Source organism: Gloeophyllum trabeum, assembly GCF_000344685.1.
Source record: "Gloeophyllum trabeum ATCC 11539 unplaced genomic scaffold GLOTRscaffold_00017, whole genome shotgun sequence".
NCBI classification, from domain to species: domain Eukaryota; kingdom Fungi; phylum Basidiomycota; class Agaricomycetes; order Gloeophyllales; family Gloeophyllaceae; genus Gloeophyllum; species Gloeophyllum trabeum.
The window spans coordinates 487,379-508,672 of record NW_006920426.1 but is presented as its reverse complement, the minus strand read 5'-3'; the positions used below and the strand labels follow the sequence as shown (position 1 = coordinate 508,672).

The window sequence follows — 21,294 nt, the reverse complement described above, 5'->3', positions numbered from 1 at the left end:
ACTCTACATTGTGGATACGGTAGGATAAGTACGTGTTACAGTGGGTTGAGAACTCATTTGGCCCGTGCGAAGTATTCATTTTACGGGAGGTGAGATCTCTTCCGATCCATTTCTCGCAGAATCTCAGGCAAAATGCAATCGAGAAGCACGCCAATAAGAGCTCTATGAAATTAAATCCTCGAGTGTGGTAATGCATATACCGCAGTTAGAATAAAATATACCACGAAATCACATCATAGGTCCAACTCCATTCTGGTCTCCTCCCGGGGGATCACAGGCCCGAGATCCACGACGGTCGAAAACGAGAACGTCTTCATCTCAGGCTTGCCGTGGCTCCTTGACGGCGTGCCCCCGCTGTCCTCGCCGACGGGATCGTCCGAGCGGTACGTATACGAGACTAGCATGTTGAACTGGACCTCAAGATCAGCCTTCGAAGAGCGGATGAATGAAGATAATAGAGCGCACCTTGACGCTGCCAGTAGCCTCCTTCGAAATGACCACTTCCCCGCCGACGACAGTTACATTCGCGCGCTTCTCGAGCACGCCCACCGTCTTCGTCCTGCTCTTCCCCTCCCTGCCGGCTCCTCTCACATCCACATCATCCATCTCCTCGTCCTCCAGCCCAAACATCTCCTCATCCTCGTCTTCGTCGTACTCCCAGGCCTCTGAGAACGCCGCAACGGGGATCGTCGACGATGGCAGGGACACCGCGAATGGTGGACGGCGCGCGGGCGCCCCGTCAGGCCCAGCAGGCTGCTGCTGCCTCTGCACGGACAGCCGCACTTGGATGGGGTCGTACAGTGGATTCGTGAACGCGAGGTGGAAAGGGTAGGTCTTCCCCGCCATCATGCCGTCTGGACCCTTCTCCGGCTCCGTACCTGTAGTCGAGGACTTGAGATTCGAAGGCCGCTTCGCGGGCTCAGACCCGGGTGCTTTCGGTAGAGCCACTGTGATATCCGGCAGATAGTTCGCGGCGACGAGTTTGATTTTGTACCGCACCGACTGTGCCTTCTGCTCCGGTTTGATCAGGATGTGTCGGCAGCTGGGACAGCGCTTCGTCTTCTTCGACAGCAGCGGGATGCGCAGTGGTTTAAGGGAACTACAGCGGGTACTCAACGGGCCCCGATAAACGCAGACACCATCGTCCACTCACCTGGCCTCGATCGACGTCGCCCAGCTGTTCATCCACCGCTGCTCCAGCACCGCCACCTCCTCGATATTCTCCAGGTGCTTCACGAACTCAACGTCGGGCTCGCCCGCGGCTCCCAGCCCGCTCACCGAGGAGATCTCCACGCGGCTCTTATACTCGGGCATCTCGTCCTTGCCCGCGGTGCGCTCACGCCCGACGCGGCTGCGCGTCAGCGGGCTGTACTTGCCCACGCCGGGCACGTCGCGCGCGAGCGCGGCAGAGGCGGCGGCTGTAATGGAATTCGTGTGAATGTGGTGCGAATGGACGGCAGAGATGACGGAGGGAGACGATGATGCACGTAGGAATGGCTCAAAGTGTTCCTTCAGGCGCTCAAACTCGAGGAACTCGGGCGCGGAATCTTCGAATCGCTGGAGCTGCGCTAAACTAGTGTTGATGTAAAGATTTTCAGAGATACTGAGGTTTGCGTACCTGCTAGGCCGGTTGGCTTTTCGAAGGTGATGCCTACTTCGGCAGAATCCCATCTGCAGTGGTTGCAATAAAGGAAGAATGGCGGCTCTCCGACTGCATTGGTTGGTATCGGTATCGTATGCATGCGGGCATCTCCCGTATCTGGCGGGTCAGAGGGGACCACAGAGAGCGTGTTTCGGCAGTTTGGACATAGGAAACAATTTCGAGCACAGCTGTGACGCATCCGTAATGGGTCGACGTAACCCCCACAATCCACTCACCGGTTCTTCTCCGCCCTAACACTCGCACTCGGCACTTCAAATAGACAGTTAGGGCAGTAGTACCCACTGACTTCTACCATTACGCATCGGTTGCATCGTACGGCGTCACATTCCTCGCAGAAAAATAGAGTATGTAGCGGATGGAAGCTGTGAGACGACGAAGGTAGATTGGGCGGTGGGGGTTTCGGGTTTGAGGAGAAGCATGGGCAGTGATATTCGACCGACGGCATAGAATAGGCAGCGCGACAGTACGGAGTGGGAGGCTGCGGTCCTGGTGTGGCTCTTCCCTGGAGAAGCACGTGCAACGGGCGCGTAGTGTCACATCCTGTGACTAATTACTCCATCTTCGTTGCCACAAACGCTCAACCAACTGCCCTCATTAAATCCACAGTGGGTGTATATTTACTGACCTGAATTATATAGCTCTAGGTCAGATAGCAGAGATGAAGCAAGATAATGGTGGTGGGGATGCCCTTCCTTTGCCCCTGGGACAAGTTCACTCCGCGACCAACAAACTCGGCATCTTCCTTCAGGACGCTTGCCTCAATCACCGGTACATTCGCAACAGAGATACTTCTAACATTGTGGAACGCCCTGAACGAATCAAAGCGGTGAAAGTGGGTATCTCTGCTGCACTCGCACGGCTGGAGGACCTCGCGGAGCCACCCAAAGACCCGGACAAGCTGAAGTCCCAAGGTGCCTCAGAACCAGATGATTTAGCCGCTGCGATGGGACGCATGGCCATTCAAAGCCGAGAGGAATATGCAGTTGGCGCAGGTCTTCCTCTCGAGATAAAAAAGAGTGCGGCTAGTGTGGATCTCCTGGACGACAAGGCGGTGAAATTCGTGCATGGCGATATTGAGGGAGACGTGTACCTAGAAAATCTAAAACATTGGGCGAAAGAGAGCGAAGAAAGAATTTCAAAAGGAGAATCAGAAATCCCCGAAGGACTGCCCCAAGGCGATTTGTACCGTGCGTCGTTCGCATCTAGCATTGTAGGAACCGAATATGTGATATTCTCCCTTCATGCCTCAGTGTGCCCTAGCTCTATGGACGCCATCCAAGGCGCTTTGGGGACTGTTTGTGAAGCTGTTGGCACCGTTGTGAAAGCTAGTCGCTCGGAACCGGCGGATAGAAAGGCCGCAAGCAGTTCCCCTTCGGACCTTCTACAGGCGTCCAGGGCATTTGTGGCAATAAGGCCTCCCGGACATCACTGCGGAGAAGACAGCCCCTCTGGTTTCTGCTTCGTCAATAACGTCGTAGTCGGGGCTGCTCATGGTGAGTAGGCTTAAATTGTCTATCTGGAAATGACATCCTAAGCGCAGCGCGAAGCCCATCTCCGACATGGAATCAATAGGGTGATCATCCTAGACATTGATCTGCACCATGGTTTGTTATAGACGCCATCTGTACATCTCCTCCAATGTTATATTTTACGCTGTAGGGAACGGGACGCAGTCCTTGATCTGGCAGATCAACGAAGAATCCTACCGACGGAAACTCGAGTCCAAATATTCAGGCGAGACCAAACCTGAACTGCAAGTATATTACGGCTCTGTGCACGACATACTCTCATATCCCTGTGAGGTGAGCCCATGTGTCAATCCAAAACTGCGGCATTCACCGTGCAAATCAAACTACTCCACTATAGGACGGCAAACCGGAATTAGTGCAGGCGGCTTCCGTATCAATACACGGACCCCACGGGCAGTATATCGAGAATGTCCACTTAGTGCCGTACGACTCGCCCGAGCAGTTCTGGAATGTGGTGTACAAAGGTCCGTATAGCAGACTTCTAGACAAGGCCGAGGAATTCCTCGGGCAGACCGGTGGCCCGGGAGACGATGTCCTTGTTTTCATCAGGTATGCCGTCCACCTCCATCATAAGAACAGCACGCCAATGACCCCCGCAGCTGCGGCTTCGACGCGTGCGAGCACGAGTACCCTTCCATGTCCCGCCACCAGCGCAAGGTCCCGGCATCCTTCTACCATCGGTTCGCTCGGGACGCCGCCGCACTGGCGGACAGATACGCACGCGGCCGGTTGGTCAGCGTGCTTGAAGGCGGGTATAGCGACCGCGCGCTCACGAGCGGGGCGATGGCGCATATCTGTGGATTGGTTGACCTGGGTGAGAAAACGGAGTGCGTCAAAGAAGTCTGGTGGGATCTTGATAACCTCGTGAAGGTATGCGCCCTGCATGTACTCCATTTCTACGCTTTTGTGTTACCTGACTGGCCGTCTCAGTTGGAGAAGGCAACAAAGAAGGGCAAGCGAGGGAGGCAGTCCCTCCCTGGCACATCCGAGCCATGGGTGCAGAGAACACTTGAAATTCTCTCAGTCCTCGACGAGGGCTGCCAGTACAGCCTCCCCTCGTCGCGCGTCCCGCCCTCGACCAGGACCCTCCGTGGGCGGAAGAAGGACCAGAACTACGCTCAGCTCGATGCAGGTACGACCCCGCCGGCCTCCCCCCCTAAACGGAGAGGAGGGCGAAAGAGCAATGATGTGACCGAGGTGGAGACGGTCGTGGCGCCGTCTGCCACCTCGGAGGATAACAGTGGAAGCAGGACGGATGCCTCAGTTGAAGCAAAGTCGGAGACGGAAGGTCAAGGTGTTGTACAGAAGAAATTGCCGAAGGTTATTCTACACGTCCGGCCCCTGCCCGAGGCGAAGTCTTAATATTGTTGCCTGGTCCAGGTCATCTGAGCCATCTTTCTTTCGCCTTTTGCTTTCATTGGTGTTTCCTTCCCGACTCTATTGGATACCTTTCTTGCCTTATACCCTTCCCTGCAGCCAAGCAGATATTTTGTATTGTGATTGGTTCTATACATCATAGCGAAATCAAAGTATGTATCGACCATTCATATACACCAAGGAACACTGCTCCCCCAGCCGATATCCACAGCGTTCGAGGGACGACGCCGGAGAACAGGGCGCCTACACCCTCCGCGGTATAGATTTGCTTCAGTCGCATCGTAAGAGAAGGCATGCTGTGCTTGGATGGGTCCTGCGGAGGGGATGTGAGCAGTCGCATGGGACAGGACAACAATACATCGTACCCGGAGGTCTAGCATTACACGTGTTTTCAGTACGTCGAGGGGCGTAGTGAGCGCGGCTGCGACGCCTCCCGCGACGCTGCCGCACACGGCAGCTTCGTGTGCATGTAAGGGCCGTCTGTCTAGGAAGTCTGACAGCTTGAGTTTCAGAAGCTCGTACAACGGGAATTGCAACGATGTAAAAGGGATCTAACAGCTTAAGTTCACTAATACTGCAATTGTCCAAGGAACTGCACCAACCTCCCTCATTATTGTGGATCCGAATCCGCGATAAAATCCTTTCAGGCCATCGTTCCTCCAGACCAATTGGGCTGTCGACAAGGATGATGACGCTAATGCGCCATACGTAGACGTCTGAACCCGTGTCTTAATTACTTCCGTTGGAACGCGAATCAGGCAAGCGGCCTGGCAGCATGCTGAGTTCCCATTAATCTGAAGTGGGAAAGGACATAGAACGTTCGGAACGCACCACTTCCCCTATGGAGGCGGAGACGAGGTGGTTTACGGGTGCGAGGTTCCCGTGGAGAGGGAGTGTTTGTTTCAGTGTGTCGTACGTACAGAAGAATACAGCAGCTGCGAAGTAAAGTGCGCCATAGAGGGTTTAATGCTGACTGTACACAGATAATCGGGAAGACACGACTTACCACCCGGTGCACTACCCACTACTACGCTCCCGACACCTTTGTAAATGCCCTTGAACCCTCCCGCTCGTAGAAAGCCTTGGGACGACTGTAGGCGCGTCTTGACCGTGTCGATGGGGAAGAAGAGAAGGTCAACCGAGGTCCCCGCTAGACCACCAGCCTCGGAGCAGATCAGCCGAGAGTTAAATAGCTGAACGCGTGAGGGAGCAGCGTACGACGAGCGACTCGTAGAACGTCGGATTTCGCTGGCTCGACATCGCACAGGAATCCAGAGATTATGGGGGCAGATATTAGCTGAGCTATTTAACAATGCATCTGCGACGCTCGGAGCAATGGCAAGTGAGAGGATAGTCGGTCTCGACGTCGAGGCTGTCGACGACGAATCGTTGACTCGAAACTCAGGTCTTTTGAGAAGCACTTGTTCTTAGTCAATTTGGATTACGTACGCGTCTAGTCATTTTGGAGTCCTTGCTTGGTCCTAAAGCAATACTTGTAGATTGGATCCTTCTTCGACTTCGACGGTTCCAAACTGCAGGAATACAGTATCAAATGGACGATTCCCTGGAAAGGCCTAATATCCTGCCGCCTCCAGCTTCGAATGAAGCGCAAGACGACGGTCAGTCATCGGAGGAGGAGGACGGAGGACCAGACTGGACAAAACTACCGTGCGTCGCCCAGGTCGAGAGGATCTGATTGAAGCATCACATATTCCTTAAGATCGTCGTCGGGCCCCAACGCAGCGCGCCCGGTAATCCCCAAGCGGGGTGAAAAAGACTATGAACCGAAGGCAGGCGGAGGGTCCGGCCTGCAGCTTCACTTCTTGGATCGTGCAAGGACGGCAATGTTTGGCGCACTCGGGGCTAACCGTGGAGTCAATAAGTGAGGATCATATTCGAACAACAGTGCCCCGCCTATTGAACATGCTACATTTATATAGCAAATCGATGAGCTACGGGCTTTGGTACCCACAGCTCGCACGCGCGCACGTCACCGTGGCCAAAGGAATTCACTTCACTTCCATGGGCCACTTCGTCCAGCGTGCTTCTGCGGATTCCCAAACAAAACTGCAGAAGAGACTAGAGTTACTTCCGGAGGAAGCTCTTTACCTAGTAGAACGCGGTGCTCTCTGGTGCTGGAAGCAGGTTGATGTAGTATCAGAGTCGGTGGATGCCACTGATCCCGACGGTCGAGGCCCTCCAATGAGCGTACAGCAAGCTTACGCTGAAATGATAGGAACTCAAGATCTGACTCTTGAAAAATATCAGGCGCGTTGTGAATTCGTTATACCATGATTCATTCGCATGCTCATATCCCACCGCCTTGTGATCGCGATATATGCAGGTTTTCGCGTACCTGAAACGGCTGGGATACATTGTCACCCGTGCTGAACCGCCGAGCCCTTCATACCCAGTCCCCCCTCCTTTACAATCTAGCACGCCCAGATCAGTTCTCAATACCCTGCAAAGCATATGGTCTGGCGTTTGTCGAAGGCTTCGCGCGCTAATTGGAGGTAGTATCGACTGGTGGAGGCCTTTGTACCTCGACGGATGGCTATATCATTACACTAATTACCGTGCGTCACTGAGCGATAACCATGCCGATGTAGTCTTTGTTGAAGAGCCTGTATGCAGCTTCTCTCTTCAAGTCGATGCGGTTCATCCACTCAGGACATAGCACCCCGCTGCATCTGACAAGTAAACCTGCATCCGCTCCCCGCTCCCCATATCACATCTTCTACCACCTGTACAAGCCTTCTACCCCATTCCGCAAGACCTCTCCACCGCCTCCCGATTTCTACGTTGTTGTCGTGGAGTAAGATCTAGTGTTCGGCGTCGTGTCATACGCTGATGATTGTCATTGTCTTCAGCGCCCGTAACACGCCTATGCCATCCCTACACGAGCTCGCGGCCCTGTACGACGAGCTCCCAGATGTACCACCTCCCTTACCTCGACAACGACTCCAACCCGTACCTGACAAACCAGCTGGGGTTCCATCTACAACACCGCAGTCCCTTTCGACTCTCCAGCAGATACTTCACAGTGTTCTGCCTTTCCTCTCTAGGGCCCCGGCTGAGCCGCCGATAAAGCCGCGGAAGCCGCACCCCTTCATGGCTTTGAAAGCGGGGAAGAAGATGGTGGTGATGGCGGCTGTTGATAATGGTATCATTAGCTTCTTCAGGTTTGGACAGGGGGCATTCGATGAGTGGCCAATGGTCTAGTGTGGGTAGGTGTTGACTAGGTTGGCATGTGTTGAGATTAGAGCCTGCACGCCGGAAGGAAGATGCGTCAGAAAACATGGCGGCAGACCCTAGGTTTGACATGCTGTTTGCCTCTCGATCGTTACCGTGTTGGCCCAGCCAGGACTCTATGTCCGTGGATTCACGATGGAAGGCAGGAAGTAGAGTGATGCCGCGGACTATGTTAACCCGCAATCTTCAACGATTGGATTGTCTACTCCCTGGTGCAAGGTAGAACTGCTTTGGGAGACCACAAGCAGTATCACGTTCTGTTGATGTTCTACATTTTGCAATCTCGAGCTTGGGAGGCATCCCCATATTGTATACTCTAGTCCAGCGTCATTTTGAGCGAAATGACTGGTGGACGGTGTATTCCCTCAGCGTAAATTAGTGCAGCATGCATGGTCTCTAAATCTGCGTACATGCCAACACAGGTCAGTACTCGGGAATACCGTACATATTCGACGGCGAAACAGCGATCTCCTGCAATAAATCTCCCACTGGGTCACGCTCGCTAGCTTTGCCGCGATGGCCCTCCGCAGGTAGGAGCTCTGTTAATCGCACTACGTCCAGGGACTGAGAAACACCATCCAATACAATATAGGGTGCGTAGTTGCCATTATTCGAGAAGGTCGTACAGAGACCTTCCAAATAATCCAAGGGTATTCGCCAGAGAACGTCGGGGAATTGTACCCTACAAGTTGCATCGGCATTAGCTTGTATCAGCAGCACTGATAGATCACGCACCTGAATCGAAACAGAGGCATCCAAAGGCAATGCCATGTCCACGTCTGACCAGCATACAAATCGGAAGGAGGGTCCCATCCGGCCTCAGATAAAACCTTAGCAATGCCATATATAGCCCTCAACAATCTCAGAAGGGCCCGCCGAGAGACGGGATCGGAGGACACGGCAGCCTGCCACCAGAGGCCTTCAATCACCGCCCGGTCGAAATGCGACTGAACTTTGACGTATAGACCCATGCAGAGAATACTATGAATCACCTCTCTCAGGCATAGGGCTGCAGGAAGGTCATAAGCAGGATCTCTGTGACGCGAAGTTCAGATACTCAGCAAATAGAACAACGCAATCAGAGATGGGGGTAGGGCATACCTAAGGAACTGGACCAGCATAGCTATCCCTTCATCAACATGCCGTAGCGTCGGGCGGGTAATCAGGGTTCTCGCAGCATAACTGCTTTCTCCGAACGCTGTAAGAGCGTCCACCTCCTTGACCACACTCAGGCAAGTGCTCTCGGAGAGCGAAGCTAGGGCACGCTGAGATGGAACAAGGAGCTCAGCTACGACCTCGCGGCGATCCCGCCAAAGGTATGCTTGCGCTCGGACGCGCTCAACAACTTCATTCGCACCGTGTTCGATTAAAACCGAACGGAAAAGGGGGATAACTGATGCAAGCAGTGCCATGTACTGTATCGCGAGGAGCTTCGTGGCTGATGTCCCAGTCCTAGGAAGCACGCATTGGTCAAGCTGCACTTGTAAGGACAAGGTTAGGACAAGGGACTGACTTCGCATGTTTAATTAGTCGTCTGCAATCTTTAACAACGCCCCTTTGCTTCTGAAGTGCCTCCGAGATGCGCTGTTGGCATGAAGGACAATAGTACGCCGTAAGGGCTTCCAAGAGGACTTTGAAAAGTGGAGGAGCCGTGGCTGAAGTCCACCACCCATGGTCCATGATCATCGTATTCGCAACACCGCATCTGAAGGCACAGCCGACCGGTTCCCGGAAGATGGGCGACAGAAGACGGGCGACTACAACGTTGGGCCCTGCTCCGAGCAGCCTTTCAGCGACGCTGCTGATGAGTCGTTCGAGACGTCTTCCCGACGCGGACAGAACAGTGTCGAGGGTATGTCCCAGTCCCGCCCGAGTTTCGGTGGAGTCCGTATCTGAAACGAACTCATAGTCTAGCCATGGTGCCTGATTGTGCTCTGAATAAGTTGGGTTTTCAAGTGCCCCATGTCGCAACCTTGAAGCCACAAAAGAATCGAGGCGCCTAGCTAAAGGAGACACGAAGAGTCGGTCGATCGTACGTCCGTGTCCAACTAGATCAGACGCCGTGGAGTCGGAGGACACAAAGGACAGAACGTCCATATCACCGTCGTTGCGGACGCTAACATACGAGAATACACGAAGGGACTTCAGATGTAACAAGGGGTCGACGAGAGGATACCTGGTAATCCCTCGTTCTCCGTGCTTGCTTTTGCCGTAATGACTGTCCTCGGAGTCCGCATCTACATCATATGTACATCTGCACCACACGCATCAGTCCGTTACAGAACCTTGCCAGCGTAAGGCGGCTACTGTGGATTGTACATCCACAGTAACGTCTACGTACCGGCTGATAAGTAGCAACTTGAAGACAACTTAGACAAGCCCACGATTTCGCGCATTCGTTGCAACTTGCTATATTTCAGTATATACTGTTACACTTACTACACATCTCCATTGACGTCAGCACGTGACTACCTTAAATGTAGCGGCAGGGATGACAATAGAGCATATTCGGTGTGGTAATTACTACGGGAGAGAGAGAGAGAGAGAGAGACATTCTTTGTATTTATACTGCGAGCAGGTGAACTACTACTAGCGCCAAGGCACAGTACTACTCTACGTAGCGATAAATAGTGATAAATATTTACAACTGAGTTTCAGGAAAACTGTAATAGAGTCCACTATCAACGAGCAGAGTCTTAATGTGTGCGGTTGGGTGTGCAGGGGAGGTCAGCAGAGAGGGTGGTAATTACTACGGGTGGAGCTCCCAAGTAAGGGAATTTTGATGGATTTAAGCGACCCCATTGGCCCCACGCTGGGGTAATTACCACAGCGAATATGCTCTAATATTATTATTACATGTAAGCAAACGCAGGACATCTGTCATGGGAGAATAGAACTCTGCTATATCACCTTCTCTCCGGATAAGCAGCGCAACATGTTGTAGTGACAGTCTTACCCCACTCGATGCTGCGCAGGCAACCCTTCTCCACTCGCCATCCGAGGAGAGCGACCATAGCTGCCCCGGCAAAACATGTACCTACGTACACTATCATCTTTCCGAACCTACCGCCAGCAACGTCAAATCCGGTTCTGGGATGCCATGTTGAGTTAGAAACGCTGCGTGAGAGGGAGGTCGAGATAGGTGTCGAGAGAACCTGTCCCAGGCCGCGGCCGACCATGAGCATGCCGAAGACGTGCATGATGAGTCTAGGATCATCTCCTGAAAGCCGTATCAGGTAACCACAGGAAGAGATGCAATAATCTGGAAGGCGTACGGGCGATCGGGCGGGCGAATCCTGCCCAGAGGCTGGACCATCCACTGGCAAGAGTGCCGTAAGCGACGCCATAGGCCAGGAGCCCTCCTAGATTGTGTGAGAGGATCCCCCATAGCACAAACGTCGCAATGGAGGTAGAGAGAAGAGTCGCAGAGGCCAAGATCCATGGACTAACTCGGTCCACGAGCACACCCATGGTGAGACGAGCGAAGACGGATGTACCTAGTGACAGACAGGACGTTGGACACCTCGGGTACAGCGAGAGCTTCATAGACCAACGCACCATTGAGCAATGCTAATGCCAGAGATGCGCTGGTATCTTTCACATGCATCTCGGTCGCAAAGGCTATGGCCGAAAAGATGGTGAATTACCGGCACAAGACGGTACGTGAGCAAAAAAACGCGACGCACTGGGTAGCCAGAGGATAGGAACGAAGTACGCAAAAGCCTGTAGTGCATTGAGCAACATGATCAGCCAGAACATCCAACTTCTCAGCCAAGAGTAGTCCATCGATCGTGCAGTCGGACCATGAATCCGAGACTCCGGGAGCCGACCCCTGATGAACGGGAAAATTGGTAGCACAATGCATAGCACAGCTACAGCAACGATCCGAAGGGTAGTTGGTGCACCGTACTTGCTCAACAAGCGTGGTAGCACTAGGGGTAGCACGAGACCTCCGACGGCGGTACCTAGATTCACAGTCAATTCTATTGAAGCGTTCGAGCTAGTCATCGAGTTCGTACCGGCGAAGATAATTCCGTTGGCTAGACCACGTCGAGCAACGAACCATTCCGATGTGTAAGATACGCATGGGTGATAGACGAGTGCTGAAAGACCCAGTCAATCAGAATACAGATGATAAATATAAAACGTGCTAATCTTACATCCTCCGACAGCGTAGAGGACGCCTTGCAGGGCCACAAGCTGCCCGACCTGACATCGTGGGGTTAGAAGCGAAAGAGTCCTGCAATGCCTTCTGCCGACACAACTTTACCGTTTTGGCATAACTCGCGCCAAATAGGCTCACGAAACATATCAAGGTCCCGCACAGGACGGCATACCGGCGAAGATAGGGGTAGCGAACAATAGCGGAGTAAACCAGAGGGCCTACATTTGCAGGGTTACGGAATTTAGCCATTCGTAAATGCAACGTGATGAAGGCTAACCGGAGAAGTACATCAATCCAGAGGAAAGGTTCCCCACGAAGGGTAGGAGCGAGGATGAGTCTTTCTGCGACTCATATTGCGGGTCGTTCAGGTAAGATGCCAGGAAGACACCGAAGGTGTCTGGGAATCCCCAGATGGTGCCTTCTATCAAGAACGCACTGAAGATCTGTGACAAAAACAAACTAAGAGAGGTATCACAAGGTCATGAAATGAGTCTCGCTCACAAATGCCCACGCTCTAAATCCCCTATCGACGGGTGCCAGAGACGACTCGTTCAATCTCAGTATGTCCTCGATTGTTTCTTGACTGCCGCCATTTGAGTCCGAGCCTATGCGCTGCTCACCCTGATGCCCGATATTGTGCTGTACTTCCTGGATGGACACATTCAAGGAAGACGAGGAGCCCGGTAGAGGATGTCTCGCCGCTAATTCCAACGTCTCTACCGACCTGGACTTGAGCGATTCCAAATGAATGGACTGGATTTCTGCCATCCTCATTTGCTACTGCTTGCCTACTGCAGGCGACGAGCGCGTCCTTCCAATTTCTGAGTCATTTCCAGGCTTACCTCACCGGTACCCGATATGACACACTGTGGCTGCATGTCGAACACTTTCCACCATGGCACCGGCTCTAGCCTCTTGCCAGGGCCGGCTGCTAGGATTAACCATACATATGCCCTGCGTACGCGGCTGCAGAGCATTGACGCAGGAGTGCGCGAAGGACCCGATCTTCCAAGTTCCAACCTTTTGATCAGTTCTTCAGGAAATCACATGATTCTGTATATTCTGTACCTCGGTCCGGGATGTCAAAATTCATAAGTAGGGTAACTATAGTATTCATGGTCAACAATACACCCTATGCCACGACCCAGCCAGAGCGATGGAGGATTGATTCAGGCTTTCACGTGTTGCTCAAACGGCCTTTCTCCGCGCGCCATCCGAGAAGGGCAACCACAGCCGCCCCTGCGAAGCACGTACCTACATACACGATCATCTTCTCGAACCGACCACCAGCTACATCGAACCCGCTTCTGATATGCCATGTCGACGACGAAGAGCCGTGCGAGAGAGATGTCGAGATAGGCGTGGACAGGACCTGTCCTAGGTCACGGCCAAGCATCAGGGTGCCAAAGATATGCGTCACAAGTCTCGGATCGTCGCCTATGCGTTATTTCAGATGTACCGGGAGTCAATGGGATATGACATAGGGTACATACGAGCGATTGGGCGAATGAAGCCAGCCCAGAGGCTGGGCCATCCACACGCAAGAGAACCGTAAGCGGCACCATAGGCGAGGAGCCCTCCCAGGTTATGCGAGAGGACTCCCCACAATACAAATGTCGCCGCAGACGTGCATGCAAGTGTGGCAGACGCCAGGAGCCACGGATCCACCCGGTCAACAAGCATGCCCATAGTGAGACGGGCAACGACCGATGTACCTGGTTGTCGACATGAGGGTGAACAAATTCGCTAGGGTGAGTGAATAAGTAGAGGTACCCTTCAGCAATGCCAGTGCCAGAGATGCGCTGGTGTCGCTGACATGTATCTCTGTAGCAAACGCTGGGAGTCAGCGGAGAATGGGTATACACGCAGGTCTGACGGGACAAGTGGAACGTACTGGGTAGCCAGAGGAGGGGGACGAAGTATGCAAAGGCTTGCACGACGTTAACCAGCATAAGCAGCCAGAATATCCAACTTCTTAACCAAGAGAAGTCCATCGATCGTGCGGTGGGTCCATGAACACGAGACTCGGGGAGTCGACCCCTAATGAAGGGGAAGACCGGAAGCACAACACAAAGGACAGCTACAGCCATGATGCGGAGAGTCCCCGGTGCGCCATATTTGTTGATCAAGAGGGGCAACACTAGAGGAAATATGAGCCCTCCGACAGCAGTACCTATATGAATCATCAGCGCTGTGGCGGCGTCATCTAAGATGTTGCATCGCACCAGCGAAGATAATTCCATTTGCAAGACCTCGTCGAGCCATGAACCATTCGGATGTGTAGGACACGCAAGGGTGATAGGCTAGCGCTGAAACACGGCCGGAGATCAGATGACGGGCAGTCAGTCCAAGTCATTGTAGACTTACACCCTCCGATAGCGTACAGGACACCCTGTAAGAGCACAAGCTGCTGGACCTGGTAATTCCAGGTCAGGCTGCTGGAATCCATCCGATCTCCACAGAGAAATGTACCGATCTAGCATAGCTAGCGCCAAAAAGGCTAGCGAAGCATATGACAGTGCCCAGGAACACGGCATGCCGGCGAAGGTAAGGGTAGCGAATGTTGGCGGAATAGACAATAGGGCCTATGGCTTCGTCACTACATTGAGTCACCTGGGAATAGGATATCTTGGATACTTACCGGCAAAATATATCAATCCGCTAGATAACGTCCCGATGAAGGGCAATAACGAAGAGTAACCCTTCTGTGCTTGAAAGTGGGGGTCGTTTAGGTACGAGGCGAGGAAAACACCGAACGCATCAGGAAATCCCCAGACGATCCCCTCTATCAAGAACGCGCTGAAAATCTATATAAAAAGTCGAACGCAGCACAATAGGATCTTAGAATCACTCACGAATGCCCATGCTCGGAATCCCCTATCTACGGGTGCGAGGGATGACTCGTTCAATCTCATGACATCTTCGAGTGTCTCTTGATTATCCCTGCTGAAGTATCTACGCTGCGCATCTTCTGTATTCCGCGGGGGTTCTTCGACCAAGACATTCACGGAAAATGACGATCCCGGCAGAGGCTGCCGTACAGCCAATTCCAATGTCTCTACCGACCTTGGTTTGGACGTCTCCAGGTGGATCGACTGGGATGCGGCCATCGTAGTTCACTATCGAGTGGTTAACTAGTTAAGACTCGGGAGCAACTGCGGTGCTGCATACGCTACTATACACAGTCGAGTCATCTCGTTATCTCGTATGCAACCGACACGACACTTACCCTTCGCGCGTCACGATTCTTCTACCGCAACGACCGGCCGAGAACTTCTCGATTTCGGGGGTTCCTCATTCCCAACCGTAGTTTGAAAGCCAAACCTTTCGAATTTCTGGAGATGCATCCCATTGGACGCACAGCGGAAGAAACGGACCGAATGAGCCAACCAATCGCGGGAACCACAGGGGATCATAGTGGCACTGGTAGTATCATTTTACTGCTGAGCAAGATCATATTGTAAGTATGTGTGCTACTGTACAGTGAAGCATCGAACATCGAGCAAGCGGTCTAAACTGTCCTTGTAATATCCATATACATCTAAAATCGGCATTCGCCAGCCAGCCTAATCCTGATAATACCCTAACTCGGGCTGCGCCTCGACATAGTCCTCCGGATTCGAAGGCACCGAGTACTCGGACTCAGTCATACCAGGATTCACCACCGACCACGAGTCCGTGGTAAGCCTGATGGGCACTACCTGCCGCAGCTCCACGAAGGGAGACTTCTTCGGGTCCGGTGGTACCATTGACAGAACGATGCAGTCCTGGAGTACAATGATGAATGCACCCTCAATAATGTACTTATGTGGACCGACCTTGACGTGTAGCCCACCGGCCTTGAATCCCCCAACCTTGATGTCCGGATTTATGGTAATTTGCCCGCTGAAGGATATCCAGTCCGGGCCATCACCCTGAACAAGAGATGGTCAGGGTGGAGCTTCAGGACAGACCGCAAGAAATAAAACGAACGGCGTGCTGGAACACTCCTTCACCGATCCTATCTGTTCTCCACATATCCGTCTTGGTACCGTTGACAACATCGTTACTATAATTTACGATCCATTCTCATAGGTCAAACCTTCATCGCATAGACGGTATCTCTGGGCTCACCGTACATCACACGTAGCTTGCCTCAGGAGTTCGATACGCGTATGAGTCCTAGTGGGCGACAGCAAGCTGACGATGGGGCCATACGGCATGAACGCTGCCAACGAGAACGCGGACGAGGCGAACGTGACATGGAACGGAATAGGCTCGCTGAGGCAAAATATTCTTGAGGCGGGGAGAAAAAGCTGTATGACGCTCAGTTGTATTATCGCCAAAATAGCGATGATCTGGTGTACCTTGGAGATTATATCTTTCCCGCCCTTCGTTCGCGCCTGCAAGGTGCCTTGGAACAGCTTCCAGTCTGCTGTAGGCATATATCCGTCGGGCGTGGGTTGTAGAGGAGGCGGAAGGGGTACAGCGGGTCGTGTACGAGGGATGTACAGAAAAGGTGTCGATAGAGTTCTATTGCACGCCAGATCACCGGGCGTCTGAGAGTGTCCTGTCAAGACGAAAAGGCTGACTTACGTATTACCTAGGCCGAAGGGTAATGAAGGGGCTTTGGCTATGTTGACACTGAAAAAAATCAGATGGTCTCATGTATTCTCGCCCTTCTGATACTTACGCGCTTGCAAGTCCCAAGAGTGATGACTTGCCACTTCTATACACAGTGACACTAACCGAATAGTCAATGTTGGCACGAAAACCTGGCAGGCCGGAGAGATGGACCTCATATGTGGGAGGTAAAGGCTGCACTGGGTTTGAGTTACAATTACTTCTTGACAGTGAGGGTGCGTACATATGTGCCTTTGCTGTCAGAGAAGGTGGTCGGGATGGTCAAACTGAAGCGAAGGGTCGAAGGACATGAACCCGGCTCGGAAGAGGATCGCTTGCTCCATAGTGTTGTCTTTTCTGAACATAGCGTCACGGAGGTGGTCCCGCCCTCCGCAATCTCCTTCAGCTGCAAGAAGCCTTCGATCTGTCCGGCGCAAGGGCGAGCGAGCGAGATTCAGGCTCCGCAAAATGGACACTACAATTGATACATACCTTAACTTCCACTGACTGCACGCCGTCCGTCTTCGAGATTGTCACCTCGCCGTCCACCGAGCTCCCACATCCGTATTCTGGCATACTCGCATCGCCGTCCTGCTGCGCGAGACGCAGACTCACGCCGCCTATCTTCGACTGCTTCACGAAACCCCCCGCCGCTGGCCTCTGCCTGGAATGTGAGCGCGAACGCGGCGGATTCGTCACTGCCAATCTGTATTCATCTGGCTGGGGTAGCTCGGAGTACACAGGGGTGTGCAAGTGCTCCGGCACTGGTGTGTACGATGGTAGGCTGGCCGTGGACATCTGATGGTAATAAAAGAAAAGGAGGGCACGGTCAGGTATGAAAGAGCTTAAGTATCGGCGCACGCGCAGGTGTAGACGGGTTATACATTGGATGACTGGAAGATATTATTTGTGACTATGAGTACACGCCACAACGTCTCCATATGGTTCTCCACAGCCGCACCGGCTTCTTTTGCCCTATCGTTCCGGAAGGCCTTCTCCGGCGCCCACCGCATTTGTTTCCGTTCTTGCCCGTCGTTGCGGTGCGGGTTGAGCTTAGGTCGCGAAAATATGTCGGCCACTTTTCTACGTTCTCGTACTCAAAAGGCTACCGGTACATATATCTACGGGTTTTTACCGCTTATTTCTGGAATTTCTGAGCTCAGAAGGCGATGTCGGAAGATACTGCACGTTGCGATGTTAACCACACGGTCAAGGTCGGGTATCCTCTCGATCCCTCACCATCGGATATTCTGGTCCGAAGCCTTCTCCCGAGGAACTCGCGTTGCCTCTCGCACTGCGGCATCCATGTGCGGATTATATAGTCTCGTGAACGTGCATACCTGTCAGAAGCAACCTACGCGTGCTACACTACGACACACCGCCTGCCTATGGCATCCAGCCGCCAGCGTATAGTCACGTATTGAGGGGGTACAGATATTATAAACACAGACAGTGCAAAGGGTTCCCTGCATGGAACTAAATGGGGCGGAAAAGAGGTTGGAAGAGATTGAGTTCCGTGCTGACGTCAGTCTCATTCTACCACAGTTATCCTGACCGAGTACCGTGATGCTTTCCTCTATTGTAATCGCCCATTCCTGCCAGTGGAATATTAGGAAGATACCACACCGGATATATCCTGTCATTGTCGCCTTATCCCGAGGAACTCGCAAGTTGCTAACGCGCTTACACACAGATTACATCGTCTGTTCGTGAGGCGCACGCCACAGACTCGGAACCAAGATACACTTGCTACGTTACAATTACAACCAACGTACTAGTACACCCATTCATAGCGGACTACATACATACTCTCATCATATTCAGTCCATATCATGCGGTAGATAGAGTGTGAGGTTCCCTGCATTATGCGAATAAATGTCCAGAATGGAAGAAAGGCCCCCGATCCCGGCGCATGCGTGACAGAAGTCCCGGGCTGGATAGCGCGGACCCAATAGTCCTCAGTAGTGCACGGTCTTCATCCGAGTAAGCCCAGCACGGGCTGGCTCAGTATCCGCAACCAGGCGTATGGGCACTGCCTGTTGATACCGCTGGAATGGAGCACGACCGCTGTTACTCCCGGGCAGCGCAATGGTTAAAACGACCGCATCCTAGATCAGAATATCAGCTACTCACTCACAGATCCTCTGAGCATCCAGAAATACTCACCGCCACGATCAACCGCGTCGCCACAAACGACCCGCAGTCGACCTCCCGGTGGATTTCAATCCTCCCGGAACATCCGAGCCAGCTCTTCGCGCGGTCCGTCTCGTAGATTACACCTTCACCTATACTCTTCACCGTCGACATCTGCCCGTCCGCGCACAGCGACGTCTCGCCCAGCACGAACGTCTGCCGGTCGAGGCGGATGCGGATCAAGTCCGCGAGGTCGCACTGCTGCCGCTTGGACATGTACCCCCGCAGCGACTTGAGTGCCTTCGCCGTCTCCGTAGGCCCGGAGGGTAGATACTGAGACAGCGGGCCGTCCGGCGTGATGGGGTGGATCGACGATTCGGGGGGCGGAACGAACATAAAGGGCGCGAGCGACTCCGGAGGGCCGGCGAGCCTAATGCGGAACGGGATTGGTTCCTTGTAGCTGCATACCCGGGTGGAGGGCAGGCACAGCTTGAAAGGACATGGGGCATCAGTAGGTGGAACATGATCGAGACGTGGGCTCGAAGTGCGCCTACGTATGAAATCATACTCACGTAGACGGTGATGGGCTTGAGCTGTTGATCATCGCGGGGCATCATGGACCCGACGAAGACCCTTGCTGGGTCTGACGGTGAGGCGAACGGCACAGCAGGCAGGGGCGGATACGTCTTCGGGGTCAGGCGTGGTCTGTACAGAAACGGAATCCTTATCCTGGTACATGCAGCATTATCAGCATCACGACTACAATAAGGGCGAATAGGACGCGAGACTGCACCTTCTTGTCCGCTGTCGCAGCATAGCCCTTCTTGTAACAGTCAAGAGCAGATAGTACTCCACTGCTACATTGAACCCAGGTATGCCGTTGAGACGGATATGGTATGTCGGCGGCAGGGGGTGGCGCTTGTTATCGTCGTCGGTGTAGTGCGTCGGAATGGCTCGGCGGAAATATTGTAAGACTGGGGGCAATCCCCCGTCGCCGGCGTCCCATAAGATCAACGTTTCACCGAAAAGCAGCTGGTCCGCCGGCCTGCCTTCCGCTATTTCTCGTATTCGAATGTAACCTTCCATCTGCAATCCAGAAAGCGTCAGAACAATACCAAGTAGCTATTCTGTTGTATACTCACAATCAGCTCCACATGAAGCACATCTGAGGGATCGTGGATGGACACAAACCCATTCACGATATCATTAGTCGTATACACCGGGACGGCTGCGCCTTCATTCTGGTCGGACAGAATAATGGTCACCTTACCCTCCTGTTTACTATAATGACCGCGCGCCCCTCGTTGCGTCCCCGCCTTGCGCAGTGCAGAGCTCGGCACGAAGGAGACGTCTGGGGCCGAGGTCGAAGGGAGCTTGGGAGGGTAGTAAGTGGTCACCGAGATGGACGGCGGAGGTGCGTGAGAGTGCGAGTGTTGTGGGTTGCCGTAAGGGTGCAGAATCATCATCTCTCGAACAGCGTGGTCAGTCTAGGGGTCCAGGTGTTTCAGAGCTCGAGCGCAGTCTTGGCTCGCGAGATAAGTGGAAGACACGGGGATGAGATGTTGACTCCCCACGGCGGACTCCACGATGACATTCGCCCCGAGCATGTAAGGTCCGTGTATCATGATGGACAGGCTTTCCCGTTCACCATCATGCATGATTGCCAGGACAGTTATTTATGTGTGCATCCTGAATGCATTTGACGGTTTTGACCTGTAAGTTCCCATACGTATTGAATCGGGCAGATAGCCATCCGCCGGCGTTCTTCAGGTCGCCGAGAACATGTCTGCGCGTCCGAGATTCGAGGATAGTAATTCATCGGACGCACAGCCAGGCTCCCAAACCATCCGTTCTTAGTTCAAACTTGACAAGAATATCGCTGATGCGGAGGACTAGGAAGGTGGAAGGACTCCGAAGCCCGATACCCTCCAATCCGTACACTAGGGCGATGGCCCGTCCCGCGCGGTGCCGTTCAAGAAGTATCACGTGACCTTGGCGCCCCTCCGGTCTCCGTGCATATCGCCTAAATTAGGCTGTGACGCAATTATTACAATATATATATATATATAGTTAAAGGCCTCTAAATGCCAGATTGTCATGGCTCAACGGCATAGCGTTCCTGCCGTTCTCTCGCGCTTGAGGTTCGATTACCCTGGAGTGGTATTTTACAGTACTTTAATTCTTCCTGTCTTTACTGTTTCACACTGTCTGCTTTGATTATGGAGTAATCTTCACCTAATTATTTTTGACTGAATAAATGAGACACGTCTATTGAGGAAATGAAAGGACATAGAATACACTGGGTACATCACCCATATTGAGCATGCAGAAAACTGTGAAATTAACGGGTCAAAGGTCAAACTTTTTTCATGATTGTCCATTGCACAATTGGTGAACCGAACTAGAATAATACTACTTTTGAGTGTGCAAAAACCTGATTGTGGCACAGGATATGTTCTTTGTTCAGCACTATTCATTGAGCTTTCATATGTTTTGCAAGGCAACACTATGAACAAAATTTGACCTTTGTCCGGTTTCTTTCACACTTTCTCAGTGGCTCAATATGGGAATTG

At 52.9% G+C, this 21,294-nt stretch overlaps 7 protein-coding genes across 7 annotated transcripts; 2 read left to right on the top strand and 5 right to left on the bottom strand.

Annotated features, from left to right (window-relative positions):
- Nucleotides 1-148: 148 nt before the first annotated feature.
- On the bottom strand, nucleotides 149-1,985 carry GLOTRDRAFT_112556 (uncharacterized protein). Its single transcript, XM_007872342.1, has 5 exons — nucleotides 1,879-1,985; nucleotides 1,619-1,830; nucleotides 1,154-1,568; nucleotides 466-1,099; nucleotides 149-410 (listed from the first exon to the last, which is right to left on the bottom strand). The coding sequence occupies exons 1-5, from the start codon at nucleotides 1,956-1,958 to the stop codon at nucleotides 234-236; spliced, it is 1,518 nt and encodes a 505-aa protein (XP_007870533.1). The 5' UTR covers nucleotides 1,959-1,985; the 3' UTR covers nucleotides 149-233.
- A 336-nt stretch (nucleotides 1,986-2,321) lies between these two features.
- On the top strand, nucleotides 2,322-4,554 carry GLOTRDRAFT_108356 (Arginase/deacetylase; the record flags this gene model as incomplete). Its single annotated transcript, XM_007872341.1, has 6 exons — nucleotides 2,322-3,156; nucleotides 3,211-3,267; nucleotides 3,323-3,465; nucleotides 3,530-3,741; nucleotides 3,792-4,062; nucleotides 4,132-4,554. The coding sequence occupies 6 exons, from the start codon at nucleotides 2,322-2,324 to the stop codon at nucleotides 4,552-4,554; spliced, it is 1,941 nt and encodes a 646-aa protein (XP_007870532.1).
- Nucleotides 4,555-4,665: 111 nt separating this feature from the next.
- On the bottom strand, nucleotides 4,666-5,961 carry GLOTRDRAFT_112555 (mitochondrial carrier). The gene is made up of 6 exons (XM_007872340.1): nucleotides 5,788-5,961; nucleotides 5,576-5,732; nucleotides 5,401-5,504; nucleotides 5,172-5,336; nucleotides 4,935-5,120; nucleotides 4,666-4,882 (listed from the first exon to the last, which is right to left on the bottom strand). Exons 1-6 carry the CDS (start codon nucleotides 5,827-5,829, stop codon nucleotides 4,706-4,708), a joined length of 831 nt encoding a protein of 276 aa, XP_007870531.1. The 5' UTR covers nucleotides 5,830-5,961; the 3' UTR covers nucleotides 4,666-4,705.
- A 160-nt stretch (nucleotides 5,962-6,121) lies between these two features.
- On the top strand, nucleotides 6,122-8,034 carry GLOTRDRAFT_141228 (uncharacterized protein; the record flags this gene model as incomplete). The annotated part of the gene is made up of 6 exons (XM_007872339.1): nucleotides 6,122-6,237; nucleotides 6,290-6,451; nucleotides 6,510-6,837; nucleotides 6,914-7,145; nucleotides 7,204-7,384; nucleotides 7,440-8,034. 6 exons carry the CDS (start codon nucleotides 6,122-6,124, stop codon nucleotides 7,789-7,791), a joined length of 1,371 nt encoding a protein of 456 aa, XP_007870530.1. The 3' UTR covers nucleotides 7,792-8,034.
- A 210-nt stretch (nucleotides 8,035-8,244) lies between these two features.
- Nucleotides 8,245-15,096, bottom strand: GLOTRDRAFT_141227 (MFS general substrate transporter; the record flags this gene model as incomplete). The annotated part of the gene is made up of 21 exons (XM_007872338.1): nucleotides 8,245-8,503; nucleotides 8,557-8,856; nucleotides 8,923-9,076; nucleotides 10,889-11,041; nucleotides 11,097-11,318; nucleotides 11,380-11,442; nucleotides 11,508-11,786; nucleotides 11,841-11,924; nucleotides 11,982-12,030; nucleotides 12,092-12,204; nucleotides 12,264-12,429; nucleotides 12,488-12,702; nucleotides 13,241-13,423; nucleotides 13,480-13,701; nucleotides 13,760-13,810; nucleotides 13,881-14,159; nucleotides 14,212-14,295; nucleotides 14,354-14,402; nucleotides 14,459-14,571; nucleotides 14,628-14,793; nucleotides 14,842-15,096. The coding sequence occupies 21 exons, from the start codon at nucleotides 15,094-15,096 to the stop codon at nucleotides 8,245-8,247; spliced, it is 3,459 nt and encodes a 1,152-aa protein (XP_007870529.1).
- A 289-nt stretch (nucleotides 15,097-15,385) lies between these two features.
- Nucleotides 15,386-17,470, bottom strand: GLOTRDRAFT_118131 (uncharacterized protein). Its single transcript, XM_007872337.1, has 9 exons — nucleotides 17,081-17,470; nucleotides 16,833-17,012; nucleotides 16,659-16,783; nucleotides 16,562-16,609; nucleotides 16,333-16,498; nucleotides 16,100-16,281; nucleotides 15,959-16,034; nucleotides 15,805-15,900; nucleotides 15,386-15,753 (listed from the first exon to the last, which is right to left on the bottom strand). The coding sequence occupies exons 1-9, from the start codon at nucleotides 17,384-17,386 to the stop codon at nucleotides 15,553-15,555; spliced, it is 1,380 nt and encodes a 459-aa protein (XP_007870528.1). The 5' UTR covers nucleotides 17,387-17,470; the 3' UTR covers nucleotides 15,386-15,552.
- A 1,076-nt stretch (nucleotides 17,471-18,546) lies between these two features.
- GLOTRDRAFT_133414 (uncharacterized protein) lies at nucleotides 18,547-20,187 on the bottom strand (the record flags this gene model as incomplete). The annotated part of the gene is made up of 5 exons (XM_007872336.1): nucleotides 18,547-18,696; nucleotides 18,755-19,210; nucleotides 19,294-19,450; nucleotides 19,515-19,807; nucleotides 19,864-20,187. The coding sequence occupies 5 exons, from the start codon at nucleotides 20,185-20,187 to the stop codon at nucleotides 18,547-18,549; spliced, it is 1,380 nt and encodes a 459-aa protein (XP_007870527.1).
- Nucleotides 20,188-21,294: the final 1,107 nt, after the last annotated feature.

Bases quoted from the DNA above. Each gene is read 5' to 3' on its own strand.
- GLOTRDRAFT_112555 (XM_007872340.1), bottom strand. From the start codon at position 5,829: ATGTCGAGCCAGCGAAATCCGACGTTCTACGAGTCGCTCGTC. The intron at 5,733-5,787 runs GTACGCTGCTCC...ATCTGCTCCGAG, and splicing joins CGTTCTACGAGTCGCTCGTC to GCTGGTGGTCTAGCGGGGAC. The intron at 5,505-5,575 runs GTAAGTCGTGTC...TTTACTTCGCAG, and splicing joins AGTGGGTAGTGCACCGGGTG to CTGCTGTATTCTTCTGTACG.
- GLOTRDRAFT_112556 (XM_007872342.1), bottom strand. From the start codon at position 1,958: ATGGTAGAAGTCAGTGGGTACTACTGCCCTAACTGTCTATTTGAAGTG. The intron at 1,100-1,153 runs GTGAGTGGACGA...TACCCGCTGTAG, and splicing joins GCGACGTCGATCGAGGCCAG to TTCCCTTAAACCACTGCGCA. The intron at 411-465 runs GTGCGCTCTATT...CTTGAGGTCCAG, and splicing joins AGGCTACTGGCAGCGTCAAG to TTCAACATGCTAGTCTCGTA.
- GLOTRDRAFT_118131 (XM_007872337.1), bottom strand. From the start codon at position 17,386: ATGTCCACGGCCAGCCTACCATCGTACACACCAGTGCCGGAGCACTTG. The intron at 17,013-17,080 runs GTATGTATCAAT...TGCGCCGGACAG, and splicing joins TGCAGTCAGTGGAAGTTAAG to ATCGAAGGCTTCTTGCAGCT. The intron at 15,754-15,804 runs GTCGGTCCACAT...ATTGTACTCCAG, and splicing joins CCGGTGGGCTACACGTCAAG to GACTGCATCGTTCTGTCAAT.